The 26,875-nt window shown below is 40.7% G+C and overlaps 1 protein-coding gene across 1 annotated transcript; it reads left to right on the top strand.

Annotated features, from left to right (window-relative positions):
* Positions 1-2,044: 2,044 nt before the first annotated feature.
* LOC309443335 (rap1 GTPase-activating protein 1-like) lies at positions 2,045-26,755 on the top strand (the record flags this gene model as incomplete). Its single annotated transcript, XM_082060178.1, has 17 exons — positions 2,045-2,077; positions 6,406-6,453; positions 7,520-7,558; positions 7,638-7,829; positions 12,655-12,758; positions 14,091-14,169; positions 14,463-14,516; positions 14,599-14,682; positions 14,932-15,032; positions 15,670-15,799; positions 16,056-16,211; positions 21,286-21,357; positions 21,543-21,629; positions 22,305-22,439; positions 22,928-23,074; positions 24,314-24,417; positions 26,638-26,755. The coding sequence occupies exons 1-17, from the start codon at positions 2,060-2,062 to the stop codon at positions 26,753-26,755; spliced, it is 1,668 nt and encodes a 555-aa protein (XP_081916304.1). The 5' UTR covers positions 2,045-2,059.
* Between the last annotated feature and the right edge of the window lie 120 nt (positions 26,756-26,875).

The raw sequence follows: 26,875 nt of genomic DNA, 5'->3' as shown, positions 1-26,875 counted from the left end.
AAGTAAACGAATAAGATGATAAATAAAGCATGTGTTGGTATAATAGTAATATTAATTTGCCATCTAACTAGTCCAATATTTATTTGAGCATGTCAAGACAAACTTTTACACTTTCCTTCCCATATACAGTATTGATTTAATCTTTAGATGCATTACACAGATCTCTTTCATTTGAATTTTAGGAGGAAATTGTTGGATGGAAGCACTGTGTTACTTTGTGTAGATAAGCCTATATACAATTTACATGACGCCATCAAGTTACTAAAATAAATTGTGAATTTTCAGTGAATTCGTGAGCATATGGATTCTTAGAGCTTATAACAGAGTGTAGTTTCATTATTTCAGAAATGCGTTATATTCTATACAACAGGGAATGTAGCCGCCGGTTTCAAAGCAAGAGTCTGCATGACTTACAGATCATGGAAGCAGTAGGAGTCATGCATCTAACAGGTAGAGGATAGCAATTAAATAATTACATTATATCATCACATAACAAATATATTTATGATTGCATTACAAAGTGGATGAGTCTTGGCTCTTGTATTAGAAACATGGGGTTTGTTCCCAGCCACACCTGTGTGACCTTCACCATGACTTAAATCCCAGTTGCAACTGCTAGTAAAAACTGTGAATGGCATGGGAAGTTTATTAAATAACAGTAGGAGAGCTGCAGGTAGCAATGAGATTGTTCATAGTGCAATACGCAATGCAATATATGTCTTCTAAACTACAGTGTATTGATTGTGTTATTTTTTGTTTTCTCTTCTATGAAATCAGGTACGTGCTGCTGCTATTTGTATGCACTGCTGCTCCAGCAGAGACCAAAATAATAACATACTTTCAATAGAAGATGTGCAGACAAAAGCCCATCTAACATGCACTCTGGCTTTACCAGCAGTGGTAACACAGAATTGTGCCTACATCTCTCCTGCAGAGTGTTATCAGTTCTGTTCTGGCACCATCTTTGCTTTGTTCCTGTCTTGGGGAATAATAGCCAGGCTGTGGCAACTGGGGCTGTCCTTTTGGTGCTGATTTCAGCAATATTTAAGAACTTTTGGCTCTCTTAATATGGCTCAGTTTTGATATCTGACCCAAAATCTTCCTGTAAGACCTGTCTTTATTCTGCTGTAAGGCTTTGACAGAGGAGGAACTTGGCAAAAGGGTTCGTTCGGCACTTACATTACAATTTTGGGGAAAATAGCACATGTGAACAGAGAAAGCAGTCAGGGCCAGAAGATTTTTGCTGTTATATCCAGGGTGTTTGCAGGTGGCAAGTGGTAAGTTAAGAAAGTTCAGGGAATCTCACAAGAAATGACAGCTCATCACAGGCAAGAAATGGTCTGGGGAGAGGAAGAGTAAGCAGAAGACAGCTGAAGGCAAAGGAGGCACTGCAGGCAAGCACTGGCATCCTGAGTTCTCAAAGAGTTAGTAGGGTTTTGTTGTTGTTGTTGTTGTTTTGTTTTTCTTCTCTTTTTTTTTTTCCCCTCTCCATTCTGCCTCTGCTTCTTGCAGGAAGTCTGAGGAAGGGGTGTGCTGCTTCAATGATGTTATAGACTCTCCCACCCAAGGCTTTCCATGTGCTCTTGCTTCTGCTGTCCCCAACAAGGTAAAGGCAGTCCACATTCCTCTGGCTTGGAGTTGGAATGTGCCTTGAACCACTGAGCAGAAGAAATCACTGAAAGCAAGCTTGTGTTCATGCATGTGTTATAGTTGTCTACTTCTGTGAGAATCCTAAACTTGTTCATTTAATAATTTCCTATGCTATACTGTATCAAGTCAGTAGTCTGACCCATTGAAAGAGATAAATTCGTGATTCCTGTCTGATCAGGTTCCAGGTCAAGCTTTTGCAACACAAGCCAAAGACAACTTGGCTAGTTGTATTTTCCATGACATAAGTCAAGGAAGAACAATTTCATCTTGTCTCCAGTGCCAAAACATGGAAGGAGCTGTTGGCTCCTTCAATATCTGGGTTACCACAGAAGATAACATTAGCTTCTTCAAATGTTAAGTTCTTTTCCCTGTTGTCTTTTCCTTTTCACAGACTGTGGACTTGTTTGAGATGATTGAAAAAATGCAGGTAAGGAGAAGTTATTCTGTCAGACTTTGGGATCTTTTGATTTTTCATATCCAAACAAATAATCAACTGCTAATTTTCTTGTCACTTTACTCCCAATACCTTTTAATTTGGGCTTGTAAAATATTTAGCTCTTTTAGGCCCAAGCTTGTATACCTACTCTTGAATGGAGTTTCAAAAGCATTTTCCTGTGTTCATTTTCCAACTGGCATGATGGAAGAAATAGACACAAATTATTATTATTCTGTCTGTTCTTTGCAAAAGTGTGATTCTGAGAGAAAATCAAAGTTGCATTAAGGTATTTCTGGCATCTTCTTCAATTAACTATGTTTCTGCTGGGTAGCAGCTGCTAATGACAGGTGATTAAAGGGATGTTAGCATAAATGCATTTAGCAAAGTCAAACAGTTTAATAAATAACTACTGTAGGCTCTGTCTTTAACTTGCACAAGAAAGGACTCTGGCTTAATTCTCTTAAGAAAATGCATGCATTTAGTTGCATATATTACATTATAAAACTAAAATAGAGTTAAAGGGAAGAAAAAAACAACCCTGCCCTACCAAACAGATAATAATATAACAATATGTTATATATGTTATAGATGTAGCAACAAAATCTTTAAAATTTTTCAGATTATCCATTCTCAGAGCACTCTGACTACCAATATTTTCTCTGAGTGGTATACCTTTAAAAGGCTGTGGTTGACTTTGACCTAACATAACATGTAACATGGCACATAACACTTGCCTTTTATTACGTGCAAGAATTAAACTTATAAGAAACAGTTAACATATTTTCTGGAATTTGGGTGATCAGATTATGGATATGAGGAACACACAAGACTTTGATGAGACTCTAAAGTTGAAGAGGTAGTAGGCAGGAGCAAAGTGCAGGGTTATGAGGCTGAAGTACTATTTGGCAGACTAGAAAGGAGGGAGTGGGTGAAGGAGGGGCTGAAGGTGTATCTTCTATATATTAATGTGTAGACAGACACAGACCTTGAAACCACTGTGCTAACACCCAAACCAGGTTTGGGATATATTCGTGGTGCTTTACAGTCACAAAGTCTGTAAGTGTGTTTGGCTCTTTTGACTCTGTGCTAGAAAGTAAGGTTGAGCCTGCAGAATTTCCTGTTCACTTCAAGCACATGTTAAAAAGTGTGACAATCCTTTCCAGGCATTTTGACATCTGGATAAAGAAGAATTGCTAGAAGTTGTCCCTGACTGGAAGACTCTGTTGCTTAAGATTCTCAGTGTTTCTCAGGTCCCAGTTTACCAAATGAAAAATGTCTCTCATGGATTTGGGCCTCTTTAGTTAAAGATATAACAGAAGGAGCTGATGACAATTGCCAACATATGCAGGCCACCTAAATTTGCATCCGTATTGGTTTATTAGCTGCCCATTGTTAAGACTGTATAGTGTATTTTTTTTAATTTAGCCTCATTTGTCACCTGAATTGCACTAGGAGAATTAATAACTGCTGCTTAAGTATGACAAAATTCTTTTGAAAAAAGGGAAGAGAGGTGTTTTCCAAAAGAAAAAGTCTCCCCTCCCCTGATATTTATTTTTATTATTTGTTGTGATCTTTCTTTAGATTTTACTATTTGTTTGTTTGGTTTTGCTTTCCCTTTCTTTCCATTTGACTCTGGCTATCCTTTAGATTTGTTGAATCATTCTTGAAAATTAAATATGAGATTTTCATTAGCAATCAAGTGAGTAAAAGGCAAAGCAGGAGACTTGGACATTTTTCCTATAAAGTAATTGAAACCTGTCCATGAGATCTGGGAATGAAGCTTGTTTTGTGTGTGTGCTTTTTTTTTAAATTTTTAATCGTTACTTGAAGTAAATGGGCTACTGGCTCTGTTGTTCTATGCGTACAGATGTAGTGAAGTCACAGTAAATACTTTATTAAGGACACTTAGGAATACATTGTTCCTAGATTGCTCTGCAGTGCAAGCATTTGAAAAGCAAGCAAATCTTATTTTACTCAATAAACCCTGATGTTCTAGGTCTTCACGTACTTGCATAAGCAATTCTTCTTCACTTACCTGATTTTGTCTTTTATGATGTTGCATTCGTACATTTTCAACATATCCTTCGGTCTTATTTTCTCACAATTGCCTTCATGGTGTGTGGTGTGGTGTTTTGTTGTTTTGTTTTTTTTTTTTTCCCTTCTTCTCCTGTGTTCCCTTTTATATGTAAATTGTCTGTTTTGAACTAGTTCCCTTGACACATTGCTTTTTCCCCACAAAAAAACGTGTTATCATAGCATTGTTATGCCATGTTTGACCTGACTGTGGGTCTGGGCAGCTTTCTCCTCTGCTGTCTGTTCTTTCATTCTGCTCAGGCCAGGTGCTTCCCTGGTATAAGACCCTGGGAATATCAGATTCCTAGATCTATGCTGTCTCTAGTAAACTACTCAGGGAAACAGTGAGGGACGATTTTTCCTTAAAGGCAGTGCTGCAAGCCAAACTGGACCCAAAACAGAAGGGTATCTCAACTGAGACTGCTGTAGGTTATGCCTCTCCCTTTTGAGGAATGACAGTGTTCATCAACCAGTTGTTTTGCCTCTGCTTTGACACTTCAACAGCTTATGCTGCAAGTTCCCTGTGGTCCTGCTTACTCTTTAAACTAAAGCTTTGGACTGTGCAGCCTAGGGCTGCATTAGATCTTTGCCAGTATATTAAGCTTCACTCCAGAGGAGAGGTCGGTAGATTTAGGCCTGCGTCTTCTGTTGCTGGCCTACCAGGAGCTGCAGAGTCTGGCATAGAACATGATGGCACATTCCTCCGTAGATGCTCCCCTGCAAATGGCAGCTCCTTTGCAGCAGCCCAGGAAGTTTTCCCTCAGGCCTCTCTGAGACCGTAGTCTCCTACTAGGACCTCCTATGAAACTGGAAACTTTTTGCAGTTATCATATCTGCCGAAAATGCCAAGGAAAAGAAGAGAGATCTTACTAAATTGCAGTTTCCCAACCTCCATTTCTGTGTGCAGAAATCCCCCATTGCATAGGAAGTTTGTCCTGGTAGTTTCCACAATATTTTCCAGAAAGCAGGGGCTGCTTTGTTCCTACTTGTCCCTCCTGTCTCAGTCCTATTTGGATAGAGCATAGGACTTTTGTGTCCCAAAGAACTGTTCCTGAGACCCCTATTTCAGAAGTCTAGTCTTCCTCATGAGCCCAAACACACTAGGCTGACAAGTGAAACTCCAGATCACATCAACAAAACATCTACGTGCACTCCACTTTCTCAGCTTTATGACTTCCCCAAATGCAAAATGGTTACTACTACCTCTGCAAAAGGTAAAGATCACTTGTCAGCCCCTCTGTTCCATCTTAACTTCACAACCCACCACGTCCTGGTTAATTTGTTCATTTTGTCAGTGCTTCCTACTGACATTCAATTTAAAACAGATTTTCTGATGTTTCCATATGAAGAATAATTCTAAGCTGGTATTTGTTCAAGCTTCTCTGTTGAATATACAATTTTTTTTTTTTTTTTTTGGGGGGGGGGGCGGTAACTCCACGCTCAGCTTTTATAGTTTGATCCTGCATCTCACTGTAAACATTTGGTAACCTCCTTGCTCCTAATACAGTTAAGGAAAATATAATTTTTGCTGTTATCATGTTATCTGCAGATTGTTCCTGACTTGTTTTTTTGTGTTTCTATATTTAACCAACTAAAATTTGTTGTTATTTTTTGTATTTGAACTCAACTTCAGACTTAGGAAGAATGCCCTCATACATCTACTGCTAGTCTCCCTTACTCTGAAGTTTAGCCATACTGATTTACTTATGGTGTTTCAGTCTTACCTCCAGGAGACAGATTTGCTCCCTTACGTGGATGGAAGCAAGGCACATCAGCTGCCCAAAAGTCTTATTGCCTAGCCCTAATCCTCAAAATGAATGTTTGTTACTTCTCTTAGCCCTAGTCTGAGGTTCTCAATGCTCTGCCTGACAGTATCTTTAAGGGAGAGGAAAGAGTAAAACAGGAATGAATGATCTGAAATACTGTTCTTTTGTGTTCTGTCTTTACCTCTTCCTTCTTTTATCACTTGGGTTAGGAAGTAGAGTAGCTAGAATAGATTAAGGAATTAAATAAGAAATTCAGTTTGGGAGATTGCTTTTGATTTCTACCACCTTTCTGCTTTTTAAGAGTTTTAAAGCCAAACCGGTCGAGTTCTAGCTTTATTTCTTCAGTTTATCCAAAATTCGTGTAAAAAATAATATTACAGAGAGACAAAATATGCATATTTGGGATATGGAGAAGTACACAGAGGGTGAAACAGACATGCTAAAACATAGGATTCACTGACTGTGACTTTCTGTTCCCAGGGGAGTCGTCTGGATGAACAAAGATGTTCCCTTCCAGCTCCTCTCAAGGTCAGGCGAAGTCATTGTTGCCTCCTAAGTTGCTGAGAATGGCAGATAATAACTGACCTGACTTGGAGTGAAGAGGGAGCCTGCAAACAGCCCAAGAATACATACATGCTTGTCTTTTTTTTTTTTTTTTTTTTTTTTTTTTTTAAGTTGGTGCACAAGAAAGTGAAACTTTGTAGCTGAAACAGAATCAATACTTCCCTTTTTCAAATTTAAGTGGTTCCAATAAGCATTTAATATTATGAATTATCTTGGTTTTGACTAAATAATTTCTTAAATTTTATTAAATTTAAGAGCTACAATAATATTTATGAAACCACATTGCACTTATTTCAGTAATCTGCTTGAAGAATCAGATGCTACTAGAAAGCTGATCTGTTTCAGTATTTGGCCAATAATAACAGATTCCCATCTTTGAATTCTCAACTCTTCCTCTCCATTCTTTCAGTCTCAGCTCAGGCACAGTAATGTTGACCTTGAATTCAATCTTGAAAAGACCTTAGGAAAAAAAAGAAGCTGCAGAGAGAAATGATACAGCTCAGTTCTGACAGAGATAGTCAGTGCTCTTCGTGGTGATGGAAAGAACATCCAGCTGGTATGAAGTGGCTCAGATACTCCTCCTTTTCTTGCAGTCATTTTTCAGCACTGCTCAGTTGTATACCACAGGTATACACAACCTTGATCTCACTGTAATTACAGTACTATTTCTACCATCCCTACTGTCATCTTTGTCTGCAGCTGTCTCACACTCTGTGGAGGGAGAGAGGCTCTTACTCCTAACTTCATCCAATTTGCCCACAGTTTGACTACCTCCTCATTTTGCACGCCTATATTCTGTGTAGTTTCGATGAGGAAGGTGAGTGAAATCTGCCTCCTAAATTTATTGTTACCAAAGTCCTATGTTATAGTGCTGAGACCTGGAAAATGGAGTCTAACCTGAAGTCCTAAAGTAAAACTCTAAATATGGACTAGGGCAGGGTGGAAGCTGAGGGCACCGCTGAGCTGTCATGAGAGCATAACACTTTAAATGATGTCATGCATTTTTACTCATGGTCTCTTCTGATTTCAGACAGAAGAGGAGTATATTCCTTACCCCAGCATCCATGAGGTGAGTTAGTACTACTCTCCTGTTTTTCCTTTCCACTTATTGGCTTTTAAACTTTAATGTTTTGTGTCCTTCTGAATAGGTATTACAGAAAGGATGGCCATATCCTCTCATCATCTTACCCCAGTTTGGGGGCTACTGGATTGAAGGGACCAGCCACAACTTCTCCAGCTTGAGTCCAACTCTGTCTGATGCCCCATTTTCCTGGAGTGGAAAAGTGAAACTGGAGAGTGACCCTACAGCCAAGCTGTACCGCAAACATTTTCTGGGGAAGGTAAGGGTGATCTTCAGACCCTTCTCTGCCTGGTCAGCCTCAGGGCTGAAATGTACCTCAGGCTTTTCCTTTTCCTGATGGACTTAGAAATAGCTACACATCCATTCCATTTCAATTCCCCATGATGCCTTGAACTAATGTAAATAAGGTGCATACTACCGTATGGCTAGTAGTGTGTTAGCTTGGTCCCCTTGTGATATGTACATCATCCTGTGCATTAACAGAAGAGAAAGGATTGCATGGGAAACACTTTCGTTTGGTTAAGAACCTCTTTTGAGGCTCCTGGACAGATACCAGCCTTGAGATAACACGGAGAAAAAAGTGTAATAATATTGGAAATGGAGATGGGATTATTTTTAGAGGTGACTTAAGCTTTGACAGTGCAAGCCCCTCAGTAGTAAGAAAAATGGTCCATTTTCCTTGGTGTAGATAAGTATTACAGGAAGTATGGTTACCACAGAATATGTATGAAGAAACTGGACAATGTGTTTTATAGTTGTTTGATTTAGTTAAGTTTGGTGCTTTCAAAATTTCAGTCTGACAGGTAGAGAGGCAGAGCTTGGCCTCATTAGGTGGATGTTTGTTGGCTGGCCATTAAGGTCCATCTGGGTTGGCCTGTTTAGGGAACTGATTGCTTCCCAGACTGGATCTCAGGTTCATATTAACTATCAAGAACAAGTGAGAACAAACCCATGATCTTTTCTGAGATTGATGGCACAAGGAAATAAGAAAGCCTGACAAGTTCAGTGGTCTCCCTGTATGACTGCTTAATAAGTTTAAAACCAGGAAGAGGTGGAGCTTTGAGCAGTGCTGGGGACCTGTTTTGCAGTAGTTGAACTTGTCTGAATGATCTTGCGTAGTATGAAACACTAGAAACTGATATTAATATAGTTTATATGCAAAGTACTCTTCCTGGAGGCTTCCTCTCTAGACTGACAGATCTGCTGTCCAGTCTGTTAATGGACATTTATCCCGTGACCTTCCGGAAACCTTCTAGTATGTCAATTGTAATTATTTTTCTATCATGGTAAATTCAGGTTTGTGCTTGAAGGTTTCCAGAACCAACTAGGATGAGAGGCAAATTTGGATATTTTTTTTCCACTCCAATTGTAAGGTTCACTGCTGACCTGATATCACAGAATCACAGAATGGTTGAGGTTGGAAGGGACCTCTGGAGCTCATTTTGTCTATACCCCTGCTTAAGCAGGGCCATATCATCATTATTCCTTCAAAGTGAGATCCAGGAATTCACATACCATCAGATTCTATACATTTGCAAAATTCTCAACCATCAGTCCTGCAGTACTACAGAAAAATTCTCACCTATATTCTTCCTTTTCAGGGTCCAGTGTTTTATTCTTTGTTTAAATTGACATGAATGTGTGTCCATATTCTATTAAATATGCAAGTTTTTGAGCAAGCCAGTGTCAGAAAAGAACAAGGTGAACAGGACTCTTGTCACAGAAAACCCTACCCATGGGCAGAAAACTTTACTCATGTCTTTACCTATGACTTAAAGGCTTAGGTAATGAAAAAGAGCTCAGAGCTTTTCCCCTAGCTGAGTATTTCAAAGTAGTTCAAAGTTAAGAGAAACCAGTGACTTTCTGTGTGGATCAAGTCTTTTTCTTGCTAATAATGTGGGAAGGTTATTTCAGAAAGGTCTTTTGCATGCTTTGAATAACTGCAAATGATTCTTAGCTGAAGATGTGTGATGGGCAGCATCATGAGATGGGAGAGGCATAGCCAGTGATTTAGGGAATATCCTTTAAGCAAATTGGAGATTAAAGTATATGTGGTATTACAAACTTAGTCTGCATGTCTGTGTTGTGGGTACGCATATATTAGGTCACTCAAGCTTGGACAATTCTGAGACACTTTTTGCAGAACAGCTTATAGCAGATTCTATAAAACAACCACAAGAAAACTGCCAGGACATACAAGACATAGCTCAATTATTTTTCTTTGTTTCATGGTCTATATTTTATGACAATTACACAATAAGATTCAATTTACCTGTAGGAAGAAGGCTGTAAAACCTTATGTCTTATACTGTGGGAATTATTAAATGTCTACATTGTTTTTCAAGACTATAATAAACAGAAGTAGCCTGAAGCCAGGGAGGATTTAATAAAGGTATACATTGGAAATGCCAGTCAAAGAACCTTAGGTTACAGTTTCACAAGCACTTGAAGCTGGCAGTGCTGACGAGAGAAGCTTTCTTGCCATACCTTCATATGTGGTCATGTATTTCTCCATTATGCTGGTTAAAGTATTGTTGCTGCAGTGCTGTGGACTGTTGGGGAACTGACTCAGTGGAGTCCTCTCAGTGGAAAGAACTATGTCTTAAGTTATTAGTATAAAATTCTAGCTTAACCTAGGGCAAAGAGGTAGAAACTATTTGAAGCAGTCAAAGGACATTTTTATAACTGTAGTGATGATTTGTTTGTTTGTTTGTTTTGTTATGTTAAAGTGTCTCTAATGTTGTTTCATTACTATGAGTCCATGATTTTAGTAAACGTGTTCTTTGACTTGCTGACACTGCAGGTATTCTCATATTCAGGATCATTTTCCTTTCATATGCAAATACCTGTGTTTTGGAGCTTGTTACTATTTTCCTGTCAGGACAAGCTGACATCAGCCCAAGGTTGGGTTTTTTTGGTTGTTGTTTGTTGGTGGTTTCTTTTGTTTGTTTGTTTGTTTGTAGTTTTCTCCATGCAGAGGTTAAATATTACATGTATCGATATATATGCCAGACATATATTGATATATCAATATATGGAGTGCCATGCAGTAGAAGAGACACGAGAGTTATAGATATGTTAGATACTGCAGAAGAACCTGAGAATGGCCACAAAGCAATTAGGGTTTCTCACTGCAAAAAGGTGGTGGGGTCAATAGCACAGCTGAAGTGCATCTATACAAATGCACACAGCATGGGCAACAAACAGGAGGAGTTGGAAGCCATTGTGCAGCAGAAAAACTACGATGTAGTTGCCATCACAGAAACATGGTGGGATAACTCCCACAACTGCAGTGCTGCATTGGATGGCTATAAACTCTTCGTAAGGGATAGACAATGAAGCAGAGGAGGTGGGGTACCCCTGTATGTTAGGGAGTGTTTTGGTTGTCTGTATCTTGATGAGGGTGATGATAGGATTGAGCGTTTATGGGTAAGAATCAAGGGGAAGGCCAACAAAGTGGATATCCTGGTGGGAGGCTGTTACAGGCCATCCAACCAGGATGAAAAGGCAGATGAAATATGCTGCAGGCAGCAGATCACTAGCCCTTGTTCTTGTGGGAGTCTTTAACTCACCAGATTTCTACAGGAAATACAACACAGCAGACAGAAAAAAGTCTAGGAGGCTCCTGAACTGTATGGAAGACAATTTCCTGACATAGCTGATCAGTGAGCCAACTAGGGAAGGCACCTTACAGGATGCAGATGACACCAAGTTGGGTGGTATTGTTGATCTGCTGGAGGGTAGGAAGGCTCAGCAGAAGGATCTGCACTGTCTGGATCATTGGTGTGAAGCCAATCGTATGAGGTTCACCAAGGCCAAGTGCTGAGTCCTGCACTTGGGTGACAACAACCCCAGGCAACACTACAGGCTTGGGGATGTTGATTGACAGCTGGCTGAACATGAGCCAGCCATGTGCCCAGGTGGCCAAAAAGGCCAACAGCTTCCTGGCTTGTATCAGGAATAGTGTGTCCAGCAGGACTAGACAAGTGATCTTCCGACTGTACTTGGCACTGGTGAGGCTGCACTTTGAATACTGTGTTCAGTTTTGGCCCCTTCACTATAGGAAAGACATTGAGGTGTAGGAGAGAGTTCAGAGGAGGATGATGAGGCTGATGAGGGCCCTGGAACACAAGTCTTATGAGGAGCAGCTGAGGGAACTAGGGCTGTTTAGCCTGGAGAAAAGGAGGCTGAGGGGAGACCTTGTCGCTCTCTACAGCTATCTCAAAGGAGGTTGTAGCATGGAGGGTGTTGGTCTCTTCTCCCATGTAGCAAGTGGTAGGATGAGAGGAAACAATGTCAAGTTGCACCAGGGAAAGTTCAGATTGGATATTAGGAAAAAATTATTCACAGAAGGGGTTGTAAAGCACTGAAACAGGCTGCCCAGGGAAGCGGTGGATTCACCATCCCTGGACGCCTTTAAAAGACATACAGATGAGGTTCTTAGGGACATGGTTTAGTGCTAGATTTAGATTATGGTTGGACTCTATGATCTTTAGGGCCTCTTCCAACCAAAACAATTCTGTGATTCTGTATTGATATAGCTTGGCCATTGGAACATAGCTGTATACCCAGGAGGAATATATGGCCACAGCCACTTCTTTATAGAGCCTGTGAGAATGTTTGCATTATGTTTCATTGTTTGGCTGAATGACTCTGTCTGTTGAAGGCACACTCCACTAAAGCTCAAGCAGTGTTAGTGGCACTGCTGAGAACAGTCTTCATCTGCATAGTTACCTGGAGCCCCGACTGCATCCTGTCTGAGATGTCAGTACTTTCAGAGATCAATCATTTCGTATAATGATCCTGCCATTATTGTTTGTGTAGAAAATTCTCATGACCACATCCTGTTGAATGTGTTGGAGACCAATACGAGTCCATGAAAGATTAAGTGGATGAACTTTGACTGATATGCTCATGCATTGATCACAAAGTGGGCTGGGAGACAGCATATGCATATCTTCAAGCATGCCATGCTAGTTAAAGAAAAAAAAATAATCTTGAGTAGACCGATTGTATACAAAAACTCTGGTAAACTTATTTGGGAAGTTTGTTGGGAGTAATGCATTTTGGCTTCCTGTTTTCAGGAGCACCAGAACTTTTACTCCAGTGACATGTCCTTGGGCTACCTGGTACTTTCTGTGAAGTACGAACAGGTTGACAAACAGGAAAATCTACGCCTTTTGCTGAGGTAACAGTGCCTGTATGCTACCATGCTGATCTTACGCTGATCTTCTTCTGCATAGATATGGGTGTGAATCCCTTGTCTTTCTCCTGGAGAGGACTGCAAAGTGACATTTGAGCCTTCTTTTATTGCCTTCTCATCTCAGTTCTCAATCCTCAGCCATTTCCTTCAGGAAGCTGAAGTGGTGTTTGCAGGAACATCTTTATGGTTCCCACGTGAAAAACATCTGTTCTTCCCTCAAAATGAACATTTTTCTGTTTATTCTGTTTACTTAGAGACATGTGAGTACTCTCTAGCAGAATATGGATTCCCTGATGGAGGGCAGCCTAGCTTAGGCCTGTCTTTGGATTTTGTTCTTGAGACTAAGGCTCCCTTGAAGGGGAGCTAGAACATTCCTTAGCTTCCCAGGACAGCCTACAAAGTGCCATAGCCTTTAAGGCTTCCACAGAGAGCCATTACCCAGAGAGAGAGCTGCTGAATGAAATAGAGGAAGAACAGAGATGGATCTGGCCTAGGTGAAAGGCACACTGCAGAAAAGCTTTTTTACCACACTATGGGCTGGGTTCACATCCAGTATGCAATATGTGACTGGAAGCAACTACTGTGCAGTTGCTGCTGACAGGGACTCATCCAGGACTGAGGAAAATACTGGTTGCATAAGAGTCAGCTACAACAGAATCACTGGTGGGTTTTCTCCTTTGTATGCAGAGAACACTTGAGAGTGCCAAGCTGGGCAATAATCTGGGGGAAAAAAGAGCTTATTTGTGAGCTGTGCTAGGGAGTATTTATCTGAGCCCAGAAACCCTCCTACATGTAAGAGAATGGTGAAGAACAAAAGGTAGTAATTCCTTTATTAGGATATTGTATTATATGCAGAACCTGTTGTGCAGTAGCTTGCTTATAAAGGTTTGAAGAGGACTTTGACAGCCTAATATTTCTTCTCACCTAGAAAAACATCTCTCCTTTAATATATTTATATATATATATATAAAAATATATATGTATATATAGAAAGGAGTTGTTGTATTTCAACATTTAGATTCCTGTGAGAGAAAATGTTGGGATGGGGGAAAGAGCAAAATATTTCTTCAAGCTAGAAAAGAATGCAAAGGAGCAAAAGACTAACCATTCCTTTTTTGTCTTCTGCTCCCCACAACAAGTGGGCAATAAGAAGTGTAAATACCTTCCTTTTCCACTGATGTTATACACCAGGCTTAAAATTAATCCTCTGGAATTAACTGCTTTGATGTAAGGAATGGCTAATCTTTCTTTAAGGAGCTAGTGTTGCTTATGTCTCCCTTCAGCCGTGGCTCTAATGCCTTTTTTGTTTTATGCCAGGACTCGAACTGGCACCAAACATGATCTGATCCCCATTTCATGTCTGAATGAGTTTCCCAGTGCTGTCCAGATGGCAAAGGTGAGATTCATGTCTGCCTGATTGCTCTTGCAGCTTCATTCTTCAAGTTATTTTCACCTCTGTCCTCCCATTTCCCTCTCCTTTTACTATTCCCCCTATAGTACTGTCATATACATCCCCTTTATACTTCAATTTACCTTTTCTTTCTCTCCTAATTTTACCTCAAAATTTTTACCTGAAGGGACTCCTGTCAGATAATTATAAACAGTGCCTATGCTCTCATGCCTGCGGCAAGCTAGGTCACATCAAAATCACACTTCTGTTTCCCTCTCTCTCTCTCTCTCACTCGACAGCTGCTTTGTGAGGATGTGAATGTTGAACGCTTCTTTCCAGTCCTCTACCCCAAGGTATAATGTTCCAATATGTCCCTTTTACATCAAGGTCTGGCTAATGATGTCCAACTGATAATTTGTATTTTCATTAACTCAGGCTTCACAGCTTATTGTTGCATTTGATGAGCACGTTATAAGCAATAACTTCAAATTTGGGGTCATCTACCAGAAATCTGGGCAGGTAAGCTCCATCAGATCCCTTGATAATTGAGGCAAAACACGGAGTCAGTTCTCTTAGCTTAAAGGTAATCACAGGGTATGTTGTATCCTCTGAAAAATACAGACACCGCAAAGAGAAAGGATTGAAGGTTGCCTTATGTTGATCAATTTGTTTGTGCACGTCCTCAAAGCTGTTTGAACTGTGTATAGAAATCACTGCCTGTTCTTTGTACTGCTTTTGCTCCTTATGACTTCTTCTTTCCTTTTGAAGACAACCGAAGAAGAAGTCTTCAGCAACACAGAAGAGAGTCTGGGTTTCCTGGAGTTCCTGGATTTCCTTGGAGACAAGATTCAGCTGCAGGATTTCTGTGGGTGTGTACCCAGCGCAGCTGGAAAGCCACATTGAGTGAGGGAACACCACTTGTTCAGGGGCTCCGACTCTGTTAGAGCCCTGCTTTCAGAAAAGTGCTGTGTCCTCTGAATCCCAATGCAGGTGGAGAAGCTCAGAATGCTTTTATCGACCATCCTGTCTGGAAACTAATTGGAGCTTAGGTCTCTGCTGGTATTTTCATTAAAATGCCTTCTGGTGTCTCAATCTGACCCACAGTGTCAGCAGAGAATAATTTTTTTTGACTGTGTGAATGTAAGTTTGTTTCACAATAGTAGGGGTCAGTATTGTTTCAGTCTCTTTCTGTGGGGTAGCCTGTCCTTTTGGTAGTTCTAAAATATGGTTTGTGTTTCTCAGAAGAATGCCAAAGAAAGTAGCTCCTTTGAGGATTCCTGGTTTAGCTTCATAGCTTTTAGCGAGCATGTTCATCAGCAGAAACATTGTGCTGCTTCAGGCAGTGCATTTGTTTTGGGAAGATGTGATGCCCCACTATCAGTGATTTCTTAAAATCACCTTTGATAATATTGAGGTACCAAGGTACTGTTACTGATATATTTTCTTTTCTTTCCACTTTCTCATCTCTGTCCTGCCTTACCTATGGTGTGGTATGGATTTGCTCAGGTTCCGGGGAGGCTTGGATGTCACTAGAGGTCAAACAGGCACTGAGTCAGTGTATACAAATTTCCGAGGCAAGGAGATCATGTTTCATGTGTCTACAAAGCTGCCCTTCACAGAGGGAGATTCCCAGCAGGTATTGGAAGGGCAACTAAGGAATTCAGTTGTGTGGCTAAGAGGGGAGGGGTATTCAATGTGGGGCTAGTTAGAGGGGAGAATGCCTAATTGCATAACAGTGGGAATTATAGCTGGAGTAATGGTAAAATTAATTGATGAGGGGTTTGGTTCAACAGATGGACTGAAGATGTTAGATAGACTGGTATTTGAGGGCCCATTGTACTATTCTACTCTTTTTCACCTGCCTTCTCGCTTTATTATTTTTCTGTCTCTAGCTTCAGCGGAAGCGTCACATTGGGAATGACATTGTAGCCATCATCTTCCAGGATGAAAGCACACCTTTTGTCCCCGATATGATTGCTTCTAATTTCCTACATGCTTATGTGGTAGTTCAGCTCACTCATGACATGACTGGGGACACTTTCTACAAGGTGAACAGAGCCAATAGATTCCTCTGTACTGATTTGCTGATGATCCTTGAAGTGGAAAACTGTTCTTGGGCTTTTGGGAGAGGTGCAGATTCAGCCAGCTGTCATCCTAACAGCTCTGCTTGCACTTTTAGTAAACTTGATCAATATGGTATATTAATGGTATTTATTTCTTTGAATCAATTTTCAGTGAAAGGCAATAATTAGATCTATTACCAGTAAACCTAGAAATCCAGTAGCTGCCACCAGCTCTCCTTGCCCTTCACACACTCTCTGTTCTCTGACCAGGAGTCTCCTGTTTGCTATGCTGTTCCCTATTCTATAGGTTCACATAGGTCCTCCCTATTTGGTGTGGTTGCTGCTATTTAGCAATCTCTGTTCATGTTTGTTGAGTATTCAGATTTCATAAATACATTTTTATCTGGATGGGGCTAGGAGGTGAGGCTGACAAAGATCAAAATTCTGGAATGCAAGTGTTTTACTGCAGGACTGCTTACTGCCTCTACCTAGCAAACAGAAAATGAAAGAGTAATTCAATCAATTTATTAAGAATCTACACATGGAACTAGAATATACTTGTATGTTTTTCAAAGGGGCTGATGAATTTCTGAAGCTTAAAGCTTGGGAATTCAAGCAGGACAAATTCAGATGATTTTTTTTTTGTTTACATCAAAGAGCACAAGGAAAAACTGATGCCATTTTGGGGGATGTATTGCTTGCATCATATAAGTCAGGTAAAACTCATTCACCTAACTGAAAGCTATGTCTGCATTGCTCATGCTGCAGAGCACAGTGCTGAGAGGTTGCCCTGCTGGAGACTGCAGCTCGGATGCAGCTGGTTGGCCTAATATATGGAATCCAAACCAGCTACATCTGCTTTGGGGGATCCCAGAACTGATGCCCATCTGTCAGGGAAGTGCTACCTGTTAGGGCCCTCCAGTTGAAAGAAGCTCTACTAGAAAACCAATTCCCTGTCTGCAGCTTTTGCACACAGCTCTTTCACTGTAACATGACTCTGTATGGATGCCTATGTAACTTTATGCTCAACTTTCAGTCATGCTGAGAGAGAATAAAATATCCAGAAGCTCAGGTTCTGTGATGTTTCTATTGTAGAAACATTTTAATCAAAGTGCTATGTCTCATATTATGTAGAAATGCTGATTTGGTCCTTATGCCTTGGAAATCTACAAGAACATCAAGAATATAAAAATTTGGACAGGATACCCATCTCTTTTCCCACCAACGAGTGTGCTGGGAGTGAAGTAACCACCTTCTATTGTTCCTCGTGCTATGGGGAGCCTGGTCTGTAGTGACATGATAGCTTCATGTTGATCAGGGGCATAGGGTTCTAGTTCTTGTCTTGCTTTCTGTTTTATAGGGCACAGAAATTTACTGGATTTCATTTAATGACATGAGAAAGAGCTGGGGAAGGTTACCATTTGTCTTGTCTGTTCCTACTATTGTTTTCATCTTTGCCTGTCTGCAATGCCATTGTTTTGGTTACTGTAATAGGGTTGCCTGTATCATTTAATGAAATAGTCCCAGTCAGGACCCTAGAGCCAATGCAGGATTTTCTGTAAAGGCTTTTCGAAAGGGCGTTTAACTCATTCTGCCTTGAGAGTATTCTAGTACTTAAGAGACTGAAGGAAGATTTTTTTCCATCCATTATTCCATTTACTTAAGCTTTAGTGCCTTGTGGTTAAATTGCAATATTAATGGCATTTATTTCTTTGAATCAATTTTTGCAATGAGAAAATTAAAATCATAGAATGTCCTGAGTTGGAAGGGACCCACAGGGATCATCGAGTCCATCTCCTCCTGTTCCTGTATATGACAACCCCACAGTTCACATTGTATGCCTGCTGGCATTGTCTAGTCTCTTCTTGAATATTGACAGGCTGTGACAACTCCCTCGGGAGCCTGTTCCAATGCTCCACTACCCTCTGGGTGAAGAACCTTTTCCTCATGTCCAACCTGAACCTCTTCTGGCACATCTTCCTGCTATTCCCTTGGGTTCTGTCATTGGTCACCAGAGAGAAGAGATCAGTGCCTGCCCCTCCTTCTCCCCTTGTGAGGAAGCTGTAGAGCCTCCCCTCTGTTCTGTCCCAACAGATGGGATGAGGGATGAGTTAACTCTGAATACGACACACGCCCTGACTCAACAGATGAGACCAGGTGTGAGTTAACTGTCAGTTAATTCTGTGTGGTTATGTGAAGTGAATGACAGACAATCACTCCAGGGGTCCAATTCAGTTATGAGTTTTACTAAAAGTATGTGTTGGAATACTAGTTACAGCAAATAGTGGCTTTGCAAAAATAGTTTATGATATCACAGAACTTATCAATACATTAACAGCAAGAGTCCTACTATGAGCGATGTATTGGCAACCATTAGTAGCTATAATATGGGACTTAGAAGAATCCAACAGCAGAGCTTAAGATAATGTTACTCTTATATGTTCTAAAGGAAGAGAGAGAGGAAGAGAGTGGTACAGAGGGAAGGAAAACTAAGGTGTAAGAGAGAGAGAAAGAGAGTAATATATCACCATTCACAGAAGGAGAGACAAAGAAATGGGGGTATAGAAAAAAGGAGAGACTGAAAGAGCAGAGAGAAAGGAAGAAAGAAAAGGATGAGGGATCCAGTCACTCTTAGGGCTCCACAGCATGGATGACGAGATGTGTGTATGCCCTCCGGTGTCCCGCAGCGAGGATTCTGGGGTTTGTAGTTCAGGAGGGCAGCATCCTCCGATGTCTAGTCTAGTTCCCATGGTGACGCTGGTGGGCTGAGGGTCCTCAGGATGGTGGATTCCCTATCAGTGCTGTTTTAGGTGAGCTTTTTTTATAGCTCTCTGAGTAGAGAAAAGTCTGGGGGGAAAGGGGTGATTGCGAAAGATCGACAAGTCTCGACAAATCCGGGGCCATGTTGAAGGGTCTGAGCTTTTCCCCTTTGTTTGCCAAGCTGGGCATATCAGAAGATGGAGCTATGTACCTTCCAGCTCATCGCCCACCTCCAGTATTGGCCAGCTGGCCTGGGCTGTGGCTTGTTAGCTTGTTGTTGATATGTAAATCGCAGTTCACCCTATACTGAATGTGCCATCTCCTGTGGCTGGATGAACTTGTTTAGCCACAATGTTTTCAGCCATGATCCTTATCAATACACAACACGCTCCTCCAAGCTGAACAAACCAAGTGACTTTAGCTGCTCCTCATATGGCTTCCCCTCCAAACCCTTCACCAACTTTGTAGCCCTCTTCTGGACACTCTCCAGTAGCTTTTTTTATACCATGGTGCCCAGAACTGCACACAGCACTCCAAGTGAGGCCACACCAGTGCAGAGCAGAGCGGGACAATCACCTCCCTGGTCCAGCTGGCAATGCTGTGCTTGATGCACCCCAGGACATGGTTGGCCCTCTTGGCAGCCAGGACACACTGTTGGCTCATGTTCAACTTGCTGTTGACCAGAACCCTCAGATGCCTCTCCGCGGAACTGCTCTCCAGTATCTTGTTCCCCAGTCTGTATGTACAGCCAGGGCTGCCGTGTCCCAGATGCAATATCTGGCACTTGCCCTTGTTGAATTTCATGCAGTTGGTGATTGCCCATTTCTCCAATTTGCTCAGATCACTCTGCAGGGCCTCTCTGCATCTGAGTGTCAACAGCTCCTCCCAGTTTAGTGTCATTGGCTAACTTAGTATTCCCTCAAGTCCTGTCTCCAAGTCATTTATGAAGACATTGAACAGCACTGGCCCTAAGATGGATCCCTGAGTAACCCCACTAGTGACTGGTCACCACCCCGACATAACCCCACTTACTAGAACCCTCTGAGCCCAGCCCATCAGCCAATTACTCACCCACAAGTGTTTATCCAGCTGTATGCTGGACATCTTGTCCAGGAGGATACTGTGAGAGACAGTATCAAAGGCTTTACTGAAATCCAAAAAGATCACATCGACAGGCTTCCCTTGGTCAACTAGGTGGGTAACCTTGTCGTAGCAAGAAATTAAGTTTGTTAAGCAGGACTGCATTGTCATTCAGATGTTTTTTAGTAACTCCCAGAATAATCTTCTCCATAATTTTGCCAGGCACAGATATGATGCTGACATGCCTGACAAAATGCAAGGCAGGATTTTAACTGGTAGATATCTATTGGGAGGGAGTGAGAGGCCTTGTAATTAAGGGTGCTGGCCTATGATGTGAGAAATCTGAACTAAATTGAGGGCCCCGTTCCCTCCTCTTCTCATTAAACTCATGCCTCTCATTGCCTCCATGACATTTACGCTGGAGTGTTATTTTGAGGCAGTTGCTGTTAACATGTGGCATTGTTCCTTGTTGTATAAAATGGCAAATAATGGTATTGTACCACATCAAACTTGGCGAAAAAAAAGCCTGTGAAATATTCTTAATTGCTGTGTGTATCTGGTAACATAGCTGTGTATAATTACAAATAAATGGTGTGAAGAGCCAACTGACTATATAAAAACTGCATTACAGTTACTTTTTTGGCATTGATATGTCAGGTAGGAGCACTGTTACAAAAAAAAAAAAGACAAAAAACCACATGGATATCCTTATCTCTTGCTGAGAAAGTACTTTTGTATGTGTACCATATGTGACTCAGAGAGGTGGTGTCACTGAGATACTCCCCTCACTGTGCAGTGTAGTTCCACTGAGGATTCTCTGTCAAAAAAAAAAAAAAGAAAAAAAAAGAAAAAAAAAAATCACTATAATCACATTGACAGAGGTTCTTCTAGTGGAGGTAAATCTTGCCGGCTGAATAGAAGCTTTTTTTTTTTTTTTTCTAAATACACTGCTTTTTATTAAAGATTTCTAAAAACCAATTCACTTTATTGGTTTTGTTGCTTTTACTGTGTGCACATCTAGCTGACTGAATTTCTGGAAGATAAATCAGCACATCTATTCACTGAGTTCAGAAAGAGGTGGATGCATGGGATAACATATTTGAGTTCTTTTTGATATGTGAATTATTCAGGAGGGATCAGATATACCATAGTAGTCTGAAGGCTTTGATAGTCTCACTTGTGTTATGATACTTATTTTTTCCCCCTTATATTTTTTCAGGTTTCAGTCACAGCCCGAGATGACGTCCCCTTCTTTGGACCCCCTCTGCCAAATCCAGCCATATTTAGAAAGGTTTGTTTCTCTTGTCCACTGTTAGATGGCAGGGTAATATGGTACATACCCTTGAGTTCTGAGTCAGTGTTGTCAGTCTGGCTACATGACTTTGGAGGTCTAAAGAGCAGAAAGGCAGAGCTTTTCTCATGTGATATTTTTATTACTGTTTTCATTTCTAGTCTAGTCTTCATCTTGTTTTGCAGAGTGCAGAGTTTCGTGAATTCCTTTTGGCCAAGCTTATCAATGCTGAGTACAGCTGCTATCGAGCTGATAAATTTGCTAAATTAGAGGTGGGTCTATTACCTTGTTGTTTGCATTAAAAATTATAAAATTATATTACTGCCAGATTAAGAAAATACAGTATAACTTTTTACTTCTACTTCTTATTTTGTGTTGCTTAAAAAAGGAAGATGAAATGTTATGATACTTGGCTATGTGATGCTTCCTTTGTATTTCACAGCAGGTGTGATAGAATATGAACAGGTACCTCCTAATGTAAAGATTTAATCCTCAAGTAAGAGTGGGAATATGATGCATGCATTTTGCTGGAGGAAATTCTGTTTTAGCTGAAACTCACTATTGTGCTACAGGATGTGTACTGATCTCACTGATTTTGGTTCAAGGTACTAAAATTCTGTTCCAGACTCTGCTGCTTACCTGATCTAGAAGAAAATGCCCTCAATTCATGCCTCTTTTTCATCACCTGTAAAAAAAGTACCGGTGTCCTTTATGACTTGCTTTAGAAAGAGTTTAAAATGGCTAGGTACTATTGTAATATATTCCATAAAATCTAAACCACTAAAACCACATCTAAAGCCACTTTATACTGTTTAAATTAATCTTCATGGTGGGTTTTTTTTTGTTTTTTTTTTTTTTTAAGACAGATGTGAGACATTGCAAAAACAGGAAAAAAAATCCCTCCACCCCCAATAATAGTTGTGTTTTCATTCCTAATGTTGACGCAGGAAAGAACTCGGAGTGCCCTCTTGGAGAGCCTTTTTGAAGAGCTGCAGCTTCGCAGCCGCAGTATGATGGGGTTGCCCATAGGGGAGGATGACAAGATAGAGAATGGCAGTGGGAGCTTCCTTGAGAATTTCAAGGTGAGCCATAGTGGATTGATTCCTTTATCCAGTTGCTCATAATTTTCTCAAGCTCATCATGTGTCCCTCCAAGGAATATTCACCCTGCTGGTCAGCTGTGCTTAGGGTGAGACAGAAGAAGTCTTTCCATCCAGCAGCCTTTCTCTAGAGCATCTTCAACTGTGCTTTACCATATGTCTCAAGAAAAATTTTTCCCCTTCCTGTGCGCCTTTCTACAGAGCTACAGTGTGCAACAGGAAAAGGGAAGTGAAAGTAGAGAATAAACTTGAGGAAGAGATCTCCACTGGCAGTGAGCTCCATGAATTGGCTAGGACCAAAAATGGGCAATATCTAAGATGCTGTCTTCTAGGAATTAGGATTTCTGTGGTTTTGGTGTTGGTTTATCCCACCTTTCCACCCAAACTGTGGTACTTTTCATACTGCTCTACTGTGTGCAGGTCTATATGTGTATCTGTGTTTGTCTGTTTCCCTGCTTCCCCACTGTTCAGCGGGTGATTAGAGGCCGCAGCCAGAGCCTGGATACCATGGGGATATCCATGAGAAAGCAGCAGCCAGCCACCCTGCCCAGCCGCCCAACTACACCTGGCCTTGCCCTCAGCCAGAGTGTCACCGAGGGCCCTAAGGCCATTGCTGCGGTAAGGTATTTGAGTGGGCTGTAAGAAGAAACCTGGCATACCTTTGTGACCCATCCATACATTTTTAGTTCTCTTTCCCTATTAGTTTGTCCTTTTGTCTTTCTGTTAATGTCTTTCTGTTGTACAATCCCATTTCACAAGTGGTGACAGCACGTGTTGCAATCTGTTTTGTTTGTGCCTATCTCTAGCCTCAGTTCATGTGTAAACTAGAGCTGAGATTGATGCAGACTGGGAGGAGAAAGCCAAACATGATTCTGCATCAGATATCTATCCTGGATTAGATCCTGTATGTTGCCATACCTTAAAAAAAAAATGCATGTAGTGTGGTTTGACTAGAATGGTACTGTATTCTAATATGGCAAGAGCTGAGAATATAAAGACACTAGATCTGTTCCATTTTCTTCAATTTCACCAATCAGATTCTTTTCTGTAATATAAACAGGTGTGCAATGTTTATTCAAGGTGCTTTTTTGCTGTAAACATAATTTGTATGTTGGGAACAAATAGCAGAGTTAATAAAGTTTGGGGTGAGAAAGAGTGAATATTTCTAGTCACTATCAAAGGCTTTCTTATTTGATAAGGATACTAAACATACGTGATCAGTGTGAGCATAACAAATCCATGACAAATGTTACCAGAAAAGGATCCATGTTTCTGATACTGGAATTATGGTCACTTTGGCCAAAGTGCATCTAGCTGATTATGGTCTTTGCACTAGTGATGTCAGTATACAGGCAAACTACAAAAACACATCTCTGAGTAAGCCAAGAAGGTTCCTTTCAGTATGGAAATTTATTGGTGACAGTTTCCTCAGTTGTATGCATTCCTTATGTCAGCACGACTAATTCACAGCATAGTAATGATGAGTTTGCTGCCTCCTTCTCTCCTTTAACTTCTATTTTTCTCTGCCTTCCTGATTCTGCCTCTCCTTCTCTCATCATATGGGGATACCTCCCTTCCTGAGCCTCTTTCTCTGTATAGTGGCTGTGTATCTTGTTCTGACTTTGTTTCTGTATCTTTCAGTCTCTTTCTTGTACCACCTTTGTAAGCCCTAGATTCTGTTTCTCACTGACAGAAAGTACTCATTGCACCAATGGAGCTGAGCTGTTCTATTGTATTGCAAAGCAAAGGAGAGGATCTGGATCCACATTGCAAACTCTCTTCCATGCTTTCAGTTCTCCACAGTGTTTCCCGTCATGTTTCCCTCTCTCCTTTCTGTCACACTTTCCTTTTTTCTAGTCTTTTGCCTTGCCTGGTAGGAGCCCCTCACGTACTCGAGCTAGCCGGTTCCATGGGCGACGGAGTAGTGCCATTGGCATTGAGAACATACAGGAGGAAAAGAGGTATGAGCTGTGGGAAGTTGAGACAAAGACAGAAAAAAAAACCACAGAAGGAGATGAGAAAGGGGAGATAGAAAAGCATGTATAACGACAGAAAGGTAATTGACAGGAATGAGTATGGAAATGGAAATGGTTGGAATGGGAAGAAAAGCCTCATTATGAGTTAATGGAGAAATGGACAATTGACAGAAACAAACAAAACAAAAAGGGCTCTTTGTAAAGGAGAATAATCAATATGAGTGGAAGAAGGGAGGAAATGGGTGGAGGAACATAGTAATATCACTCTTAAATATTGTGCAATATGTTCCAGGACTCCTGGTTCTGCTGTTCTGTATTCACCACTTTCAGATAACAATCAGATTAAAGGCTTTTATTTGGCAAGGGAGAATTGGGTGCTTGATTGTTTGTTTGGTTTTGTGTCAAAAAGTTCAAATAGACAAAACTTCTGATACCTTGAAAAAAAAGGATTTTTTAAAAAAAGCTTTAAGTCAAAACAAATTAGATGGTCTGAGAAATAATTAAAGGGTAACATACAGGTTCAAGGAGTGATTTGGCATATTTGACAGAATTTTAACCATTCAAAAGTTGTCTGTTGGTCACGAGAGGTTTAGTTAAATCAAATTTGTCTCAGTTCTTGCTGAGGCTCCTTTTCAAGATTATACAGAGTTTCAGAAGTCACATGAGTGCTCTGCATCTAATATACATTTTTTCCAGGTGCAAGAATTCCAGGGGACAGCTTAAAGACTCAGCGTAAAAGGGGGAAAAAAAGCTATCTTTAATGTGGAAAATAGTGATTTCACAACAGGAAGAATTACTACATTTTCCCTTCTTTCTAGGTATTCCCTTGGACCTTTCTTTAATGAGATGCCTAGGACCTAATCTGAATAAAAATAGTATAGAATACAGTATAGAACTTTCTTTGAGAAAAATTAAATCTGAGACAACTTCCATGTAACAGTCTAAGCCAACACAGTAGCCACAGCTCCTCACTACTTTGAATAGTTTTGTTCCTTATGCAGCTGCACCTGCCAACCCATTACATTGTGTACAACATTATTCACTATCCCCTTAAAAGATCTGTAAAAGTTTTCTACAATAAGGAAATTCCCTAGATTTGTTTTCTTTCTGTTTTGTTTTTGTTTGGTTGGTTTTTGTTTTGTTTTGGTTTTTCCCTGGCCTTTGCTAGGAGGGAATTGGTAAGCTATTTGGTTTATTTAGCTTTCCTTTTGTTTATTTGTAATCTTATTATAGATATGAGGAACAGTGAGCCTTATCTTGTGTTCTGTGAAAAACTATTTGGTTGATTCTTGAAGGTGCAGTTTAACCAGCAACTGGTCCATTCTAATGGTTCAATGCCACTGAAAAGCAGTCCCACTAACTCTTTCAACTACCCAGTCCTGTCCTATTCCTTGTGATGGCTCAGGTGTTCAGTGGACTCTTCATGGAACTGATTCAGCCCATTAATCTAACAGAAAAAGTATCAACTTTCACTGGATTGTCTGCCAGGTTCTGCCATGAACTGGTTCATGGATGAGTCTGATGGGTACCAGGGCTGATGGAAAGTACACTCAGCAAGAATGGGGGAGACTGGAGCAGTCTCTCTGGCAGAAGAGAGATCAACACACTGTGTGACTTCACCCTGAAGCTGTAGTTTAATGGTATGCAGGCTCTGACAGCAGAGCTGACCCAGGAGGAACTTTGTGAGCTCCATCACTGAAGCCACAAAACTCACCCAACAAAAACCTGAGTTTTCCAATCCTTAATTAAACATACCCCACTTTTCAGTTACTTACACAGACAGCTTGCTTCAGAAGTATCTTGACAGGTACTAGTAGCAACAAAACTATTGTAACCATCCTGAAACAGCAATTTGCTGGATCCTTTTTCTTTGTGCAATAAATACAGTAACTCTCTAATCAATCCTAAAATTTTTATAAGACCAATGAAATGGGGAGGGTAGAAGAAAAAGAGGAAGAATTAAAAGAGAGTACCGAAATTAATTTTAACTTTTATATCAATTCAAAAGGAGCTTAAGGCTGGCCATTTCTAATATATTGCCCTCAACAGGTCACATGTAAGGAACCTACTCTTCTCAACACAACTGTACTTTCATGTGTATATGAAAGATCCAGCTTTGTAATTGTGGCTGGTAAGAAAGTGTTAGAATAGATAGTAGTTAACTCTGGCCGTGGGGTACAGTTGGTTTCTATTTTTTCCCAACAGAGACACTGCAGAGAGGATACAGAAGGTGCTGGACAGTCCAGGAACTTTCTTTGACCTGAAGTCTGATGGATCCTCCAGTCCCAGCTCTCCAGAATTCCCCAGGAGGATAAGCAAGTGAGTTGAAAATAATTTTAGTATTTGAAATACACTCACTGTGTCTGGTATTGACTTAAGCATGGTGCATGTCTTGCTCTCTTGGAGGATTTACTAAGATTGCCCACATCAGGCATTGCAGTAT

Source organism: Streptopelia decaocto (assembly GCF_964273445.1).
Source record: "Streptopelia decaocto genome assembly, chromosome: 1".
Classification (NCBI taxonomy): Eukaryota; Metazoa; Chordata; class Aves; order Columbiformes; family Columbidae; genus Streptopelia; species Streptopelia decaocto.
This window is presented reverse-complemented; position numbering and strand designations above follow the sequence as displayed.